This window comes from Leucoraja erinacea, chromosome 10 (assembly GCF_028641065.1).
Source record: "Leucoraja erinacea ecotype New England chromosome 10, Leri_hhj_1, whole genome shotgun sequence".
Taxonomy (NCBI): domain Eukaryota; kingdom Metazoa; phylum Chordata; class Chondrichthyes; order Rajiformes; family Rajidae; genus Leucoraja; species Leucoraja erinaceus.
Window position 1 is genome coordinate 109,350 of NC_073386.1, and position 19,102 is coordinate 128,451.

General features: G+C 44.8%; 1 protein-coding gene across 1 annotated transcript in view; it reads left to right on the plus strand.

Annotated features, from left to right (window-relative positions):
- Positions 1–6,518, plus strand: part of LOC129700681 (di-N-acetylchitobiase-like) — a 43,515-nt gene extending 36,997 nt beyond the window's left edge. Inside the window, exon 7 of the mRNA XM_055641263.1 lies at positions 136–6,518. Coding sequence (XP_055497238.1) covers positions 136–321 — 186 coding nt within the window. The 3' untranslated portion in view covers positions 322–6,518. The remainder of the gene's footprint in view (positions 1–135) is intronic.
- Positions 6,519–19,102: the final 12,584 nt, after the last annotated feature.

A 19,102-nucleotide genomic window follows, 5' to 3' on the forward strand; every position in this document is an offset into this window, starting at 1 on the left:
CCAGTTTCTGTGCTGTACTGTTCCGTGTTCTGTGTTAACGAATGTGCCGTCGAGACAGATGTGGTGAACCGTTTTCAGCATTGTGTGGACCTAACCTTGTCTTCTACTGTGTAACTCTCCCTGGCTTTATGATAGGATGGTAAAACCTACCACCAGGTCTGGTATGACGATCCAGAGAGCATTTCAATGAAGTCAACTTTCTTGAAGAAGCTCAAACTTGGTGGCATTGGTGTGGTGAAACTAAATGACTTGGACCATAATAGAACCGCCTGGGCAACGTTACACGCTGAGGAAATGTGGAATGCCCTCTGTCCACCATGAAGGTCATCCTGTGCTCAAAACATTTAATCTCTGTATAATTTATCGCTTTGTGTTCCATGGAAACAGAACAATAATTAGCTACTTTCTAGTGTCAGAAGTGAAATAAAGAAAGATCTGGAAAACAGCTTAATGTTTTATCCAATAAATTGTAGCAAAATACAAAGAGAGGTAGCAATGAATTTGCACATGGATGGAACGTGGTGGGCGGGCAGGAGAACAGTGGGACCCTCTCTCTTTCCCATCCCCCTCTGTGATTCCTGCAGCTCCCCTGCTCTTTGACTGTGTTCTGACCCAGGCTCACCAATCAAACCTGCCTCACTTGCCAGGCTTTGTCCAGCCCTCTTTTATCTTCCAAAGTTGCTACTCCACCCATCACAATCAGTCTGAATGAAGATCTCGACCCGAATCATCGCCTATCCATGTCCTCCAGGGATGCTGCCTGACCCACTGAGTTACTTGAGCATTTTGTACCTTTCCTTGGTAAACCAACATATGTATTGTCTTGCTACTGACTGGTTAGCACACCAAAAGCTTTTCATTGTACCACGGTTCACGTGACAATAAACAAAACTGTATAAAGTGTATGCACTTACTTGTTTCTATATCCCACGCTCATTTTTCCAGCTTTCATCTCTCTTCCCCAGTCAGTTTGAAGAAGGGTCCCAATCTAAAACGTCATCTATCAATTCCCTCCACAGATGCTGCCTGACCAGCTGAGCTACTCCAGCACTTTCTGTTTTGAACAAATATTATAGCTCAGCATAGAAAGACCTTTGAGCCTCCACGCCTCGCTCTCCCTGCAACTTGGCAAGCTCATTTCCTCATTTTCCAATTGCAATGAAGGATGTTTAATTTGAAACATGAACTCAATTTCTCCCCTGACTAACGTTTCTGATCTACTGAGTAAATCCAGCATTTTATGCTTTTGCTTGGAATTTCCAGCATTGTTTGCTGACCTGGACTCCAGTCCCTCACGGTACACCACTGACCCTCGCCACTCCACTGCCCACCAGCGGGCCGCAGCCATATCCACATTACCCGAGTCCCAGGCTCAGCACCTGCCCATAGTCTCCACATTACCTGAGTCCCAGGCTCAGTATCGTGCCCACAATCTCCATATTACCTGAGTCCCAAGCTCAGCGCCGGGCCCACAGTCTCCACATTACCTGAGTCCCAGGTTCAGCACTGGGCCCACAGTCTCCACATTACCTGAGTCCCAGGCTCAGCACTGGGCTCACAGTCTCCATGATGCAGACCACATGGTCTGACTGTGCTGGGTCACACTGCTCCACCCTTCCTACCAGGAACCTTAATGGGGGTTCTATTGGTTCTTCTCCTTCCCCTTTTAAACAGGTGGCCCCAGCTACCCTCTGCCGATACAATAGTCTTCATGCCCCCTCCTCTCTGAATATCCACCATCCATTTCCCCACCAGATCTCGCCCCGGCCTCCATCTACTCACCTGCCTTCCTCCGACCCCAACCCCCAGCATTGCCGTGTCTTTACCATTCCCTTTCTGTCCTCAGTCTGTCCTCAGCAGAGACCTCACCTTCGTTCCCCCCTGCCCCATCTCAACGAGTTTCGGGTCCGCCAGAACGTAGTTCTTTTCTGTCGTCACCTCCACCTCCGTGACTTTTTCTATGGGAAGGAGTCCGAACTACCCAATGACTCCTTCTCCCGACTCCAACGGACCCCCTCCTCTTGGACTCCCCCAGATGGCCATCTACCTTATTTAGACCTTTTCATTTCCAACTGCTGGTGGGACATCGACCGCCTCAACTTTTCCACTCCCTTTACTTTAACCTCTCCCACCGAACGTACAGCCCTCCGCGCACTCTGCAACAACCCCAACTTGATTATCAACCCTACAGACTAGGGAGACGTCATGGCGGTCTGTCACACTGACCTCTACTGGTCTGAGGCCAGGTGACAAATCTCAGACACCTCCTACTACTTATCCTTGGGCCTTGACTCCACAGATGAGCACCAGGCCTGAATATCACACACCATTTCTGATTTTACTATTTCCGGCCTTCTGCACCCTGCAGACCTCACTGACTTCATTCACTTCACGACTAATTTCCATCCTGCATTCAAATTCTCTTGGACTGTCTCCGACATCTCCCTACCGTTTCTGGATCTCACTGTCTCCATGACAGGAAACAGACAATTGACCAACACCTTCTACAAACCTACTGATCCCTATAGCTATCTAGACTACACTTCTTTCCCACCCTGCTTCCTGTAAAGACTATCCGCTACTTCCAGTTTCTCCGTTTACACCGCATCTGTGCCCAGGATGAGGTTTTCCATACAAGATCATCGGAGATGTCCTCATTCTTAAGGATATGGGGACCCCCCTCTTCCATTATAGACGAGGCTCTCACTAGGGTTCTCCTCAATACCATGCAGCTCCGCTGTTGCCCACCCTCCCAAAATTCACTACAAGGACAGAGTCCCCTTTGTGCTCACCTTCCACTCCATTCGCCGTTGCATACAGCATATAATCCCCCAACACTTTCACCACCTCCAACAGAATCCCATTATTGGCCACATCTTTCCATCTCCACCCATTTCTGCTTTTCGCAGAGACTGCTCCCTCTGCAACTCCCTGATCAACTCATCCATTCCCACCCAAACCACCCTCCTTCCCAGGTACTTTCCCCTGCAACTGCAGGTCATGCAACACCTGTCCCTTTACCTACCACCTCGACACCATTGGACAAGGTAGATGCAGGAAAAATGTTCCCGATGTTGGGGGAGGCCAGAACCAGAGGTCACAGTTTAAGAATAAGGGGTTGGCCATTTATGACTGTGAGGAAATTCTATTTCACTCAGCGAGTTATGAATCTAAGGAATTCTCTGCCAATTCACTGGATGTTTTCAAGAGAGAGTTTGATTTAGCTCTTCAGGCTAAAGGAATCAAGGGATGGAAACATAGAAACATAGAAAATAGGTGCAGGAGGAGGCCTTTCGGCCATTCATTGTGATCATGGCTGATCATTCCCAATCAATAACCGTGCCTGCCTTCTCCCCATATCCCTTGATTCCATGAGCCCCTAGATTTCTATCTAACTCTCTCTTAAACCCATCCAATGACTTGGCCTCCACTGCCCTCTGTGCAGGGAATTCCTCAAATTCACAACTCTCTGGGTGAAAAAGGTTTTTCTCACCTCAGTCTAAAATGGCCACCCCTTTATTCTAAGACTGACCTCTGGTTCTGAACTCGCCCAACATTGGGAACATTTTTCCTGCATCTTGCTTGTCCAGTCCTTTTATAATTTTATATGTTTCTATAAGATCCCCCTCATCCTTCTAAACTCCAGTGAATACAAGCCTAGTCTTTTCAATCTTTCCTCATATGACAGTCCCGCCATCCCAGGCATCAATCTCATGAAACTACCCTGCACTGCCCCGATCACAAGGATGTCCTTCCTCATATTAGGAGACCAAATCTGTACGCAATACTCCAGATGTGGTCTTACCAGAGCCCTATACAACTGCAGAAGAACCTCTCTACTCCTATACTGAAATCCTCTTGTTATGAAGGCCAACATTCCATTAGCTTTCTTCACTGCCTGCTGTACCTGCATGCCAACTTTCAGTGACTGGTGTACAAGGACGCCCAGGTCTTGCTGTACCTCCCCCTTACCTAACCTAACCCCATTGAGATAATAATCTGCCCCCTTGTTTTTGCCACCAAAGCGGATAACCTCACATTTATCGATATTATACTGCATCTGCCACATATCTGCCTACTCACTCAACCTGTCCAGGTCACCCTGCAACCTCCTAACATCCTCGTCACAGTTCACACTGCCACCCCGCTTTGTGTCATCCACAAACTTGCTAGTTTTGCTCCTAATTCCCTCTTCCAAATCATTAACTATATGGTAAACAGTTGCGGCCCCAACACCGAGTCTTGCGGCATTCCACTCGCCACTGCCTGCCATTCTGAAAAGGACCCGTTCACTCCTACTCTTTGCTTCCTGTCTGCCAACCAATTTTCTATCCATGTCAACACCCTATTCCCAATACCATGTGCTCTAATTTTAGTCACCAGTCTCCCATGCGGGACCTTATCAAAGGCTTTCTGAAAGTCTCGATACACTACATCCACTGGCTCCCCTTCATCCATTTTGCTTGTAACATCCTCATAAAATTCCAGAAGATTAATCAAGCATGATTTTCCAAAATCCATGCTGACTAGGACTAATCCTATACTGCTATCCAAATCCCCCAATATTAATAACTGCATCTTTCGCACCACCAAAGTCAGGCTAACTGGTCTGTAATTCTCCGTTTATCTCCCGCTCCTTTCTTGAAAAGTGGGATAACATTAGTTATCCTCCAATCCACAGGAACTGATCCTGAATCTAATGAACATTGGAAAATGATCACCAATGCGTCCACTATTTCTAGAGTCACCTCCCTGACCATCATGCCCAGGTAATTTATCATCCTTCAGTCCCATTAGCCTACTGAATGCTATTTCTTGCCTAATGAAAATTTATTTCAGTTCCTCGACCCCCTTAGATCCTCTGTACTCCCGTATTTCTGGGAGATTGTTTGTGTCTTCCTTAGTGAAGACAGATCCGAAGTACCTGTTCAACTCTTCTGCCATTTCCTTGTTCCTCATAATAATTTCACTCGTGTCTGCCTTTGAGGGCCTCACATTTGACTTTGCTATTCTTTTTCCCTTAACATATCGAAAGAAGCTTTTACTTTCCTTCTTTACATTCCTAACCAGCTTCCCCTCGTACTTCATCTTTTCAGCCCGTATTGCCCGTTTTGTTTCCTTCTGTTGCCCTATGAATGTTTCCCAATCCTCTGGCTTCCGGCTACTCTGTGCTGTGTTATACATCTTTTCTTTTAGTTTTATTCTATCCCTAACTTCTCTTGTCTGCCACGGTTGCCTCCTACTCCCCTTAGAAGCTTTCTTCCTTTTTGGAATGAAATGATCCTGTGTCTTCTGGATTATGCCCAGAAATTCCTGCCATTGCTGTTCCACCGTCATTCCAGCTAGAAACCCTTTCCAGTCCACCTTGGCCAGCTCCTCTCTCATGCCTTCATTATCCCCTTTGTTCAACTGCATCACCAACACTTCCAATTTAACCTTCTCCTTCTCAAGATATGGGGAAAAAGCCGGAACGGCTTGTCACATAAATTGTCCCATTATTTCCCACAGACTGCTGTGGAGGGCGTCAGTAGATATTGTTACGTTAGAGATAGATTCTTGATTAGTATGGGTGTCAGAGGCTATAGGGAGAAGGCAGGAGAATGTGGTTAGAAGAGTGACATAGATAAGCCATGATTGAATGGCAGAGTAGACATGATGGGCCGAATGGCCTAATACTACTATCACTTATGACCTCATGACCTCACCACCTAGTGAGCTGTCTTGAACTACGATCTGTCTCTTTGGAGAAGTTTAAACCATCTTCAATAGTCTTCATTTTGCACTAAATCTTGCAGCCTTTATCTTACATCTATGCACTGTGGATGGTGTGATTATAATCATGTATAGTCTTTTCTTTGACTGGTAAAATGCAAACAAAAGCTTTTCAGTACCTCGGTATGTGATGATAATAAAATGAATCAACTAAACTGAAGTGAACTATCTTTATTTACATGCACACATCACATATATGTTTTTATATGTCACAGATTAATACATTGTGGAAACTGGCCCTTCGAACCAACTCGCCCACACTGGCCAACAATGTCCCAGCTACCCTAGTCCCACTTGCCTGCACTTGTTCCATATCCCTCCAAACCTGACCGATCCATATACCTGTCCAACTGTTTCTTAAATTATGTCACAGTCCCAGCTTCAACTACTTCCTCTGGCAGCTTATTCCATATGCCCACCAGCCTCTGTGTGAAAAGGTTACCCCTCGGATTCCTATTAAATCTTTTCCCCTTCACCTTGAATGTATGCCCTCTGGTCCTCGATTCCCCCACTCTGGATAAAAGACTATTCCTCTCATGATTTTGTATACCACTATAATATCTACACTCATCCTACGCTCCATGGAATAGAGACTTAGACTTAGACTTAGCTCCTTTATTTATCATTCAGACCTTACGGTCTGAACGAAATGTCGTTGCCTGCAGCCATACATATAATAATAAACAACAAAACACACGATAAACACAAATTAACATCCATCACAGTGAGTTCACCAGGCACCTCCCCACTGTGATGGAGGCAAACATTTTAGGGTTACTGTCTCTTCCCTCCTCTTCTCCCTCTGCTCCGAGGCGATACCCCACCGGGCGATGGTAGTCAGTCCCGCGGCTCACCGAGCTCCGCAAACGGGCTGGTTCAAGCTCCGCGGCCCGGGGGTGGTCGAAGCTACCGCCCTCCAGTCCAGTGGACGCAGCTGTTGCCGCGGGAGCTCCGGAAAACAGGCACCAACCTGTGACCTGCGAGCTCCCGACGATGTCGTCCACTGGCCCGCGGCCGAGCCTTGGATTCAGGTTGCCGCCGCCTCAGCTACCGGAGCGCCGTCCCAGCTCCGAGTCGTGCCGCTGCCACCGGAGCGTCTCAGCCCCGAGTCGTGCCGCTGCCATTGGAGCGCCCGAACGCCGCCACAGCTCAAAGATGGCCAGCCTCGTGTTGGCGAGTCCTGGCTGGCTCTGCCTCTGGAGCCTCGAGGTCGGTTGCAGGTTGGAGGCTGCCAACTCCGCCATTAGGCCTCAGCGCAGCCGGAGGCAGAGAAGGGGGGATACAACAGAAGAGTCGCATTCCCCCGAAGGGAGAGACAGAAAACCATGTTTCAGCCCTCCCCCCCTCCCTCCCCCACACATAACACAACCTAATAACCAAAAATTTAGCTAAACAAGACAAAAATACAACAACAAAAAGTAAAAACAGACGGTCTGCAGACGAGCCGCAGCTGTTCAACAGCGCCGCCACTTCCGGACTCAAACCTACATAGCCTCTCCATATAGCTCACACCCTCTGGTCCTGACAATATTCATGTAAATCTTTTCTGAACCCTTTCAATCTTGACAATATCTTCCCTATAACATGGTGCCCAGAACGGAACATATAAAAATCATGAATGGAAATCCACATTGGGCAGGAAATGGTGTTGGATAGACTGATGAGACTGAAGGCTGATAAATCCCCAGGGCCTGATGGTCTGCATCTAAGGGTACTTAAGGGTGGCTCTAGAAATCGTGGATGCATTGATGAACATTTTCCAATGTTCTATAGATTCAGGATCAGTTCCTGTGGATTGGAGGATAGCTAACGTTATCTCAGTTTTTAAGGAAGGCGTGTGAGAGAAATTATAGACCAGTTAACCTGACATGGAGCAGGAATTACCGGGTCCCTTTCAGAATGGCAGGCAGTGACTAGTGTGGTACGGGAAAGCTCGGTGCTGGGACCACAGCTATTTACAATATATATTAATGATTTAAATGAAGGAATTACAAGTAACATTAGCAGATTTGCAGATGACACAAAGCTGGGTGGCAGTGTGGACTTTGAAGAGGATGTTATGAGAATGCAGGGTGACTTGGACAGGTTAGGTGAGTGGGAAGATGCATGGCAGATGCAGCTTAATGTGGATAAATGTGAGGTTATCCACTTTGGTAGCAAAAACAGAAAGGAAGAATATTATCTAAATGGTGTCAAATTGCTAAAATGGGATCTGGGGGTCCTTGTTCATCAGTCAAATTAAGCATGCAGGTACAGCTGACAGTGAAGAAAGCGAATGGCATGTTGGCCTTCATAACAAATAGAGTTGTGTATAGGATTAAAGAAGTTCTTCTGCAGTTGTACAGGACTCTAGTGAGACCACTCCTGGAGTATTGTGTGCAGTTTTGGCCTCCAAATTCGAGGAAGGACATTCTTGCTATTGAGGGAGTGCAGTGTAGGTTCACAAGGTTAATTCCCGGGATGGCGGGACTGTCATATGCTGAGAGAATGAAGCGGCTGGACTTGTATACTCTGGAATTTAGAAGGATGAGAGGGTATCTTATTGAAACATATAAGATTATTAAGGGTTTCTACACGCTGGAGGCAGGAAACATGTTCCCGATGTTGTGGTGGTCCAAAACGAGGGGCCACAGTTTAGGAATAAGGGGTAAGCCATTTAGAACGGAGATGAGGAAACACTTTTTCACACAGAGAGTTGTGAGTCTGTGGAATTCCATGCCTCAGAGGGCGGTGGAGGCCGGTTCACTGGAAAATTTCAAGAGAGAGCTAGATAGTGTTCTTGAAGATAGTGGAGTCAGGAGATTTAGTGAGAAGGCAGGAACAGGATACTGATTGTGAAAGATCAGCCATGATCACATTGAATGGCGGTGCTGGCTTGAAGGGCCATATGACCTACGCCTGCACCTGTTGTCTATCGTCTATTGTTCGTAATATTCTAAATGCGATCTCACCAACGTCTTATACAACTGCAACATAACCTCCCAACCTCCATACTCAATACTTTGACTGATGAAGGCCAAAGCGCCAAAAGCCTTTTTGACCACCTTATCTACCTGCGTCTCGACCTTCATGGATCCATGCACCTGTACTCCTAGATCCTAAATGTGTGAATTGGAAAATGCTTCACAAAAAGAACCTCGGCAGTTATCTGGTAGCAAGAAGGATCCCATGTAAAGGAATCGTACAACGCCTGCCGAAATCATTGTGGAACAATGACCGGAGTGCCCCATATTTTGTCTACATGGTAAGATCGTACATAGGCAGCTTCTGAGTCAGACAATGCAAACATTACCATCTGTAAGATTGAATCAGTTCTGTGTAAGATTGTGCAAAGCTCAGAACATTGTGTCTGTACAGTGGAAATAAGAACGGCCAAGAATATGGTAGTGAACGTACCTCATCCTAAATATAATCAAATGTTATTAAGTGTTGTGTTAATCAAATGCAGACACAGAGAATGTCTTGAGTTTCAAAAAGAGAATTTACACCAACTCTGCCCTCCCCGATGGACAAAAAATTATCCACATTTTCACTTCTTTGTCTTTCAACTCATCGGCACAGGGGCAACACAGTGGCGCAGCGATAGAGTTGCTGCTTCACAAAGATGAGTAGTATGTAATCTTTATAACTCATGAGTTTACGTACTGGGGTAGCATGATGGGAAAAATGGCCAACCTTAGAAAGTTATGGATGCCAGTGATAATAAATAGATTTATCATGGTGCTTACGTTCCACAGCATAGCTAGTTTAGTTAAATAAACGTTTACTGGAGGTAGTAATCTAAGCAGAGGGCAATAAAACTGATCAGCGAGTAGTGACATTTATTGCATCAATTTGTTATACAAATGGGAGAGCGGTTTTGTAAATAGCAGGGAACATAGGGCTAAAAATATCTCTGGGGAAAGACAAAAATGAAAGGACACGGAGGTTAAGAATAATGGGCCTGTCCCACTTGGTGATCTTCGAGGCAACTACCGGCGACCTTCATAGTCATAGCAGGTCGCCGAAAAACCAGCGACAACCTACATCATCATGGCAACAAGGTATGACAACACCTACGTCAGAAGAAGCCAAGCTGCGCTCAAGGCGTCAAACCCACATTCGCGGAAAATCTTTCAACATGTTGAAAATTTAGCGGCGACCAGAAAGACGTTACGACATTTTTGCGCGATTGAGGAGACCACCGGTGAACATGTAGCGTCAAACTAGTCGCCTGTAGTTGCCTAAAAAAATCACCTAATTGGGACAGGCACATTTGAGGTGGGCAATTTCAAGATCCAATTCAATTGTCATTTGGACCCCTTGAGGTCCAAACGAAATGCCGTTTCTGCAGCCATACATTACAAACAAATAGACCCAAGACACAACATAATTTACATAAACATCCATCACATCGCTGTGATGGAAGGCCAAAAAAAACTTATCTCTCCACTGCACTCTTCCCCCCTCCCCTCCGATGTCAGAGTCAAAGTCAAAGCCCCCTGGCTGCCGATGGTTAGGATGCTTGTTCAAACAATCATCAAGTATTTCTGGTTCCCTAATCCTGTAGACTTGTGTAAATCATGTCTGACGAATCTTATAGAATTTTTCGAGGATGTAACTAGTAGAGTGGATAAGGGAGAACCAGTGGATGTGTTTATATCTGGACTTTCAGAAGGCTTTCGACAAGGTCTCACATAAAAGATTAGTATACAAACTTAAAGCACATGGTATTGGGGGTTCAGTATTGATGTGGATAGAGAACTGGCTGGCAGACAGGAAGCAAACAGTAGGAGTAAACGGGTCCTTTACACAATGGCAGGCAGTGACTAGTGGGGTACCGCAAGGCTCAGTACTGGGACCCCAGCTATTTACGATATATATTAATGATTTGGACGAGGGAATTGAATGCAACATCTCCAAATTTGCTGAGGACACGAAGCTGTGGGGCAGTGTTAGCTGTGTGGAGAATGCTAGGAGGCTGCAAGGTGACTTGGATAGGCTGGGTGAGTGGGCAAATGCATGGCAGATGCAGTATATTATGGATAAATGTGAGGTTATCCACTTTGGTGGCAAAAACAGGAAAGTAGACTATTATCTGAATGGTGGCCGATTAGGAAAGGGGGAGATGCAACGAGACCTGGGTGTCATGGTACACCAGTCATTAAAAGTAGGCATGCAGGTGCAGCAGGCAGTGAAGAAGGCGAATGGTATGTTAGCATTCATAGCAAAAGGATTTGAGTATCGGAGCAGGGAGGTTCTACTGCAGTTGTACAGGGCCTTGGTGAGACCACACCTGGAGTATTGCGTACAGTTTTGGTCTCCTAATCTGAGGAAGGACATTCTTGCCATAGAGTGAGTACAGAGAAGGTTCACCAGACTGATTCCTGGGATGTCAGGACTTTCATATGAAGAAAGATTGGATGGACTCGGTTTGTACTCGCTAGAATTGAGAAGATTGAGGGGGGATCTTATTGAAACTTACACAATTCTTAAGGGGTTGGACAGACTAGATGCAGGAAGATTGCTCCTGATGTTGGGGAAGTCCAGAATAAGGGGTCACAGATTATGGATAAGGGGGAAATCTTTTAGGACCGAGATGAGGAAAACATTTTTCACACATAGAGTGGTGAATCTCTGGAATTCTCTGCCACAGAAAGTAGTTGAGGCCAGTTCATTGGTAATATTTAAGAGGGAGTTAGATGTGGCCCTTGTGGCTAAAGGGATCAGGGGGTATGGAGAGAAGGCAGGTACAGGATACTGAGTTGGATGTTCAGCCAAGATGATATTGAATGGCAGTGCAGGCTCGAAGGGCCAAATAGAAACATAGAAACATAGAAATTAGGTGCAGGAGTAGGCCATTCGGCCCTTCGAGCCTGCACCGCCATTCAATATGATCATGGCTGATCATCCAACTCAGTATCCCGTACCTGCCTTCTCTCCATACCCCTTGATCCCCTTTGCCACAAGGGCCACATCTAACTCCCTCTTAAATATAGCCAATGAACTGGCCTCCACTACCCTCTGTGGCAGAGAGTTCCAGAGATTCACCACTCTCTGTGTGAAAAAAGTTTGTCTCATCTCTGTTTTAAAGGATTTCCCCCTTATCCTTAAGCTGTGACCCCTTGTCCTGGACTTCCCCAACATCGGGAACAATCTTCCTGCATCTAGCCTGTCCAACCCCTTAAGAATTTTGTAAGTTTCTATAAGATCCCCTCTCAATCTCCTAAATTCTAGAGAGTACAAACCAAGTCTATCCAGTCTTTCTTCATAAGACAGTCCTGACATCCCAGGAATCAGTCTGGTGAACCGTCTTTGCACTCCCTCTATGGCAATAATGTCCTTCCTCAGATTTGGAGACCAAAATGGCCTACTCCTGCACCTATTTTATATGTTTCTATGTAATAAAGATCAAACTTCAAACTGGTAAGTTCTCGTTTAATCTTATGATTATAAAGTGTTCTATTTTTCGAACGGTACATTTATTTCGGTTGTTATGGCTTTACTATTGTTGCAGTTCATGATTGCTGACATTGGAGGGAACAGGGGAAGCATTATGACTGGTCGAAGGTAACGACTGTCATTTCCACCGGAGTTTTTGACCCTGATTTTGTGTGTCATGCCCACGCACATAAGGCTCGAGTTGTCCTGTACGGTAAATGATTCAGCTGCCGGAGAAGGGAATGTTCTTCTGAACTCTGATGCAAGCTAGATTATTGCAGACTAATTATAGGAACTTTTTTGTGTGTGGCTGTGTGTGGCTGTGTGGCTATCGAGTCAGATTATTGAAAAGGCTCTATACATAATTACAGTCAAGCCATCCACAGTGTACACATGCAGGATAAAGGGAATGACATACAGTGCAAGATACAGTCCAGTAAAGTGTAATTAAAGATAGTGTGAATGTTTCAGTGAGGTAGATGGGAGGTGAGAACCGCTGACTAATTTGTGAGAGCAAGGTTAAGTTGACTGATAACAGCTGGGAAGTAAAGACTAAATGTGTGAGTGTGTGTGTGTATGCATGTGTATGAGTATGTGTGTGGGTGCATGTGAGTAAGTGTGTGAGCGTGTGTAAGTGTGTGAATACATGTGTGTGTGTGAGTGTGTATGTATGTATCCATGTGTATGACTGTGAGTGTGCGCATGTGAGTGAGTGTGTGTGTGTGAGCAGGTGAATGCAAGTGTGTGTGACAGGGTGTGTGAGTATGTGTGTGAATGCACGTGTGCGTGAGTGTGTGAATGAGTGTGTGAATGAGTGTGTGTGTTTGTGTGCATGTGTGAGTATGTGTATGTGTGTGTGTGTGTGAGTGAGTGTGAGAGTGTGTATGAGTGTGCGTGAGTGAGTGTGCATGTGTGAGTGTGTGTATGTGTGTGTGTGTGCTTGTGAGTGAGTGTGAGGGTGTGCGCGTGCGTGTCCATTACGGTGTATGAGAATGCGCTGCTCCAGCATTGAAATGCAAGCATAAAATCATTAGCTTCATTTTCATTTTTGTTTTGAGAAACAGTGCTGAAACAGGCTGTTCAGTCCACCGAGTTCACGTCAACTATGTATCACCCGTTTACACTAGTTCTATCCTGCACACTAGGGATAATTTTACAGAAGCCAATTTAACGACAAACCTGTACGTCTTTGGGATGTGGGAGGAAACCGGAGCACTGGAGGAAACCTATGGTGTCACAGGGAGATAAAGCTTTCCGCTGTACCTTGGTGACCGTGCGAACTATGCTCAGACGGCAACCGTAGTGAGGATCATACTCAGGTTCCAGGAGGCAGCAGATATACGGCTGCAGATTACAGTTACATTCCATGCAATTTTGGGTCACTGTAAATTTACACATTACACATTTACACAATTCCACATTAAGCTGCATCTGGCATGCATCTGCCCACTCACCTAACCTGTCCAAGTCACCCTGCATTCTCATAACATCCTCTTCAAAATTCACACTGCCACCCAGCTTTGTGTCATCTGCAAATCTGCTAATGTTACTTGTAATTCCTTCATTTAAATCATTAATATATATTGTAAATAGCTGTCCCAGCACCGAGCCTTGCGGTACCACACTAGTCACTGCCTGCCATTCTGAAAGGGACCCGGTAATTCCTGCTCCATGTCAGGTTAACTGGTCTATAATTCCCTGATTTCTCTCTCCCGCCTTCCTTAAAAACTGTGATAACGTTAGCTATCCTCCAATCCACAGGAACTGATCCTGAATCTATAGAACATTGGAAAATGTTCATCAATGCATCCACGATTTCTAGAGCCACCCTTAAGTACCCTGGGATGCAGACCATCAGGCCCTGAGGATTTATCAGCCTTCAGTTCCATCAGTCTATCCAACAACATTTCCTTCCTAATGTGGATTTCGTTCAGTTCCTCCGTCACCCCAGATTCTCTGACCACTACTATATCAGGAAGATTGTTTGTGTTCTCCTTAGTGAAGACAGATCCAAATTACCTGTTCAACTCATCTGGCATTTCCTTGTTCCCCATAATGAATCCACCTTTTTCGGTCTTCAAGTGTCCACCTTTGGTCTTAACACATTTTTCCTCTTCACATACCCAAAGAAGCTTTTACTATCCTGCTTTATATTCTTGGCTAGCTTACCATCGTACCTCATCTTTTCTCCCCATATTGTCTTTTTGGTTATCTTCTGTTGTTCTTTAAACATTACCCAATCCTCTTGCTTCCTGCTCATCTTTGCTACGTTGTACTTCTTCTCTTTAATTTTTATACTATTCCTGACGTCCCTTGTCAGCCATGGTCATCCCTTTCTTCCTTTGGAATCTCTCTTCCTCCCATGAATGAACTGATCATGCACCTTCTGTATTATTCCTTGAAACACCTGCCATTTTTGTTCCACTGTCATCCCTGCTAGTATATCTTTCCAGTCAACTTTGGCCAGCTCCTCCCTCATGGCCCCATAGTCCCCTTTATTCAACTGCAACACTGACACCTCCAATCTACCCTTCTCCCTCTTCAATTGTAGATTAAATCTGACCATGTTATGGTCACTGCCTCCTAATGGCTCATTAACCTCGAGGTCCTTTATCAAATCTGGTACATTACATAACACTAAATCCAGAATTGCCTTCTCCCTGGTAGGCTCCAATATAAGCTGTTCTAAGAATCCATCACAGAGGCACTATACAAAGTCCCTTTCTTGGGGTCCAGTACCAACCTGATTTTCCCAGTCTACCTGCATGTTGAAATCTCCCATAGCAACCACAGCATTACTTTTGCTACATGCCAATTTTAACTCCTGATTCAACTTGCGCCCTATGTCCAGGCTACTGTTTGGGGGCCTGTAGATTAGTCCCATTAGGATCTTTTTACCCTTACAATTCCTTAATTCTATCCATACTGACTCCACATTTCCTGTTTCAATGTCACCCCTTGCAAGGGATTGGATTTCCTTCCTCAGCAACAGAGCAACCCCACCCCTCTGCCTGCCTGTCTGTCTTTTCGATAGGAGGTATACCCTTGAATATTCAGTTCCAAGCCCTGGCCCTCTTGCAGCCATGTCTCAGTAATTCCCACAACATCATAGTTGCCCTTTTTTTCTTTCTTTTTTTTTGTTTTTATTTATTAGAAGTACAGTACATTACAATAATACAAGCCAAATATAACTTATTACATTTATTGTACCACTTCATTTTTTAATCTTTAAAAAGAGAGAAAAGTAAGGAAAGTAAAGAAAGTGAGAAAGAGTCATGATATTGTGAAAGTGATCGAAAAGAAAGACCCATTAAGCAAAGAGTTAGGGGAAAATGTTAAGAAATAGGCCATAGAAAAGAAAAAAGAGAAAAAAAGAACAAAAGCTCTATTATGAAGACAGAGCAGAAAGGGATATACCAACTTCGTATTTTTCATCCCCCCTTACCAGATCCATATAACCATATAACAATGGTTATATGGATCTGGTAAGGGGGGATGAAAAATACGAAGTTGGTATATCCCTTTCTGCTCTGTCTTCATAATAGAGCTTTTGTTCTTTTTTTCTCTTTTTTCTTTTCTATGGCCTATCCTGACACCATTTCATTTTAAACTACTGTTGCACCTTATACTTGTAGTAAGTCGACACATGAAGACCACGTCTGTTGGAAATGCTCTGATTTGCCCTCAAGAAGGAGTCTCATATCTTCCAGGTGTAGTGTTTCAAACATATTTGAAATCCACATATTTATTGTTGGTATAGGGGCGTTTTTCCAGGATTTAAGTATAAGCTATTTTCCCGTTGTTAACCCGTAATTAAATAGATTATTTTGAAACACAGATAGTTCAGGGCTCCCTTCCATTGTTCCAAAGATAATCAATTCTGCTTTTGGTGTCAATTTTATTTTAAATAATTTTGTAAAGATTTCAAAAATGTCAATCCTAAATTTTTGAATTTTTATACAAAAAACAAATGAGTGCGCTATAGTAGCTTCCTGAGGTAGACATTTATCACAAATAGGGGAGACGTTAGGAAAAAGTTTACTTATTTTGGTTTTTGAGTAATATAATCTATGTAAGATTTTAAATTGAATTTGAGTGTGTCTTACGTTAATCGAGCATTTGTGCACAGATAGCAAATGTTTATCCCACCTCTCTTTTGAGATTTTTATAGCTAGTTCTTGTTCCCAGTCTCTTCTAATTCCGTCGGTTGATGGTATTTCTATATTTAGAATGATGTTATACAAGTATGATATTAAATTAGCTGATTCGGCCTTTGTATTCATTGCTTCGCCCGTTTCTAACTGAGCCTCGGAGGTCGTTTTCTGCGCTTGAATAATTCTTGTTTTCAGGAGCAAGTTCAGGTATGGAGAAAGCGTCGAGGGTGAAGTTGAGGCGAGCCACTGGGAAAGTTATGGAAGACTGCGGGAGTGCGGGTAGTCGGCGACCGCCTAGTTCACCTACCCAGTCACTAGCGGTACGACCAGCGACTGCAGACCTGGTGTCTCAGAGCACCGTGGCTGCACCATTGGGGCGCAAGGCCACTAGAAAGTCTGCGCGGCCCATAGACGCGGATGAGTCGGGCCGGGAGGGTTCCCCTACGGGAATGGATACCGTTTTTGCCTGGTTGTCCAAAATGGAGCTCCTATTCTTGTATTCTTGTATTCAAATTTTATTGTCGTTGCCTCACTTTGAGACAACTAAATGAATTTCCCGTACAGCAGTATCGTTAAAAAAAATCACAAGAAAAATAATAAAAATAAATAATAAATAAATAATAAAACATATTAAAAAAATAAAATTGAAATTGAATTAAAAATTTAACAAAAGCACAAACACAAAAAGTCCACAACACAACATAACTAATGGAGAGGATGCTCCATCAAGATACACTCCGACAGCGCCGGCCCATGAGAGAGCCCATGCCAGCGGCACCTGAATCACGGCTGCTTAATGTCTCCATCTTGGAGGAGGGGAGCCGACCGGGTCAGTTTGATTCTGACGCCGAGTCTGTGGGTATAGCTGTGGAGCATACCTGAAGGGATGAAGGGCATGAGCCAAAAGTACCATTCCTGGAAGCAAGATTTGCCATCCTAAGAGAGTCAGGAGAGCCGCTGGGTGATGAATTGGCTGCAACTATAAATTAGCTGGCTTCACATCAGCTTCAAGAGCTGACTATGGGTGAAACACCTACGGACTTTTTATAGGGGGACTGTCGAGAGCACATTGACCTACGGCATCACTTCCTGGTTCGGGAGCTGCAAGGCGTACGAACGGCACCAACTAGACAGGATTGTGAAGACCGCCAGCAGGATTATTGGTGCTCCACTCCCCTTCCTGCTGGACATATACAGGAAGAGATGTATCAGCAGAGCCATCTCCATCATCAAAGACCCCTACCACCCATCGCATGACATTTTCTCCATCCTGCCATCTGGGAAGAGGTACAGGAGCATTAGCTGCAAAACCAGCAGGATGCTCCTCAGCTTCTTCCCACAGGCTATAAGACTGCTAAATGGACTTTGCCCCCTGCCAAGTTTCGCGCACAAACCCCCAACCTGGACACACTGCAGCACAGCCACTGTTGTGCCGCTGCCGATCGGAACGTCTGTTGAATGTTTAGTAGAGTGTTAAATTTGTTCATGATACATGTATTTTTTATTTCTATTTATTTTTAATGCACACTGAATGGACACTGGTTGAGCAACGTTTTTTTGTTTCCTCTGGGTATGCGAATACTCAGGAAATGACAATAAAGATATACAACATCCAAAAAATATGAGACCCCGGCTAACTGTGCACTACTCAAAGTACCGGCGGTAAACCACGCCATATGGGGTCATATGGGCGTGGGCATCAGAGCTCAAGAAATGAAGCTTCAGAGGGTGCTGAAGTTGCTTGCCTCGGGCATTACTGCATTCGCCAGATCGGTGGATGGAGGGCACCTGTCTGATACACAGCAGGATGCCTTAGCCCTCATGTGCAACGCACACTTTGAATTTAATTGTTTGAGGAAAAGTGCCATCCGCCCTACCATCAACCTTAAATTTGCGGCGCTGTGTAAACCCAGCAACATTCAGCCACCAAATCTGCTGTTTAGGGAAGACCTCGCGAAAAGAGTTAAGGAGCTCGACGACGAGGCAAAAACGGTGGGAATGATTAAAGCACCGATGATTAGCAGAATGCTTCGGCGGTAGTACCCCTACAGACAGGTTGCAGAGACCGGGTCCGGTCAAGGTACAAGCCGGCCATTCACAAATGTGCACAGCTGGCGAGCTCCAATTGGGACACGGGCAAACATGCCCTTCCCTACCAGAAACCGGGGGCAGCAAATTCCACCGGTAACCATGGAGGTAGGTGGGTCTGGTTCTTATAGGAACATATTCAAGTCAAGTCAAGTCAAGTCAAGTCAAGTCAAGTCAAGTTTATTTGTCACATACACATACGAGATGTGCAGTGAAATGAAAGTGGCAATGCTCGCGGACTTTTGTGCAAAAGACAAACAACCAAACAAATTATAAACACAATCATAACACACATATTCTTTTACATAATAAAAAAGAATTGAGAATAAATGAGAAACACCTACAAGTTGGGGGGAGATTACACTTGTTTCTGAAGGAATGGTATGGGATAACATCAGATCCGTTTATACTGTGCAGTATACAAGGGTTTCAAATTGAATTCCTTTCCAATTTGCATCCACCCACTCAGCATTTACCACGCCGGGCACTCATTTTCTCACAAAAAGAGAATTTGGAGGTACAGGCGGAACTTGAAAAATTATAAAAAAGGGGTAATTGAGAAGTCAGTTCACTAACTCCTCCAATTCGTATCTAATATTTTTCCTCGGTCAAAAAAGGATGGAGGATGTTGAATCATCCTTGACTTGACGAGCCTTAACATTGCAAAA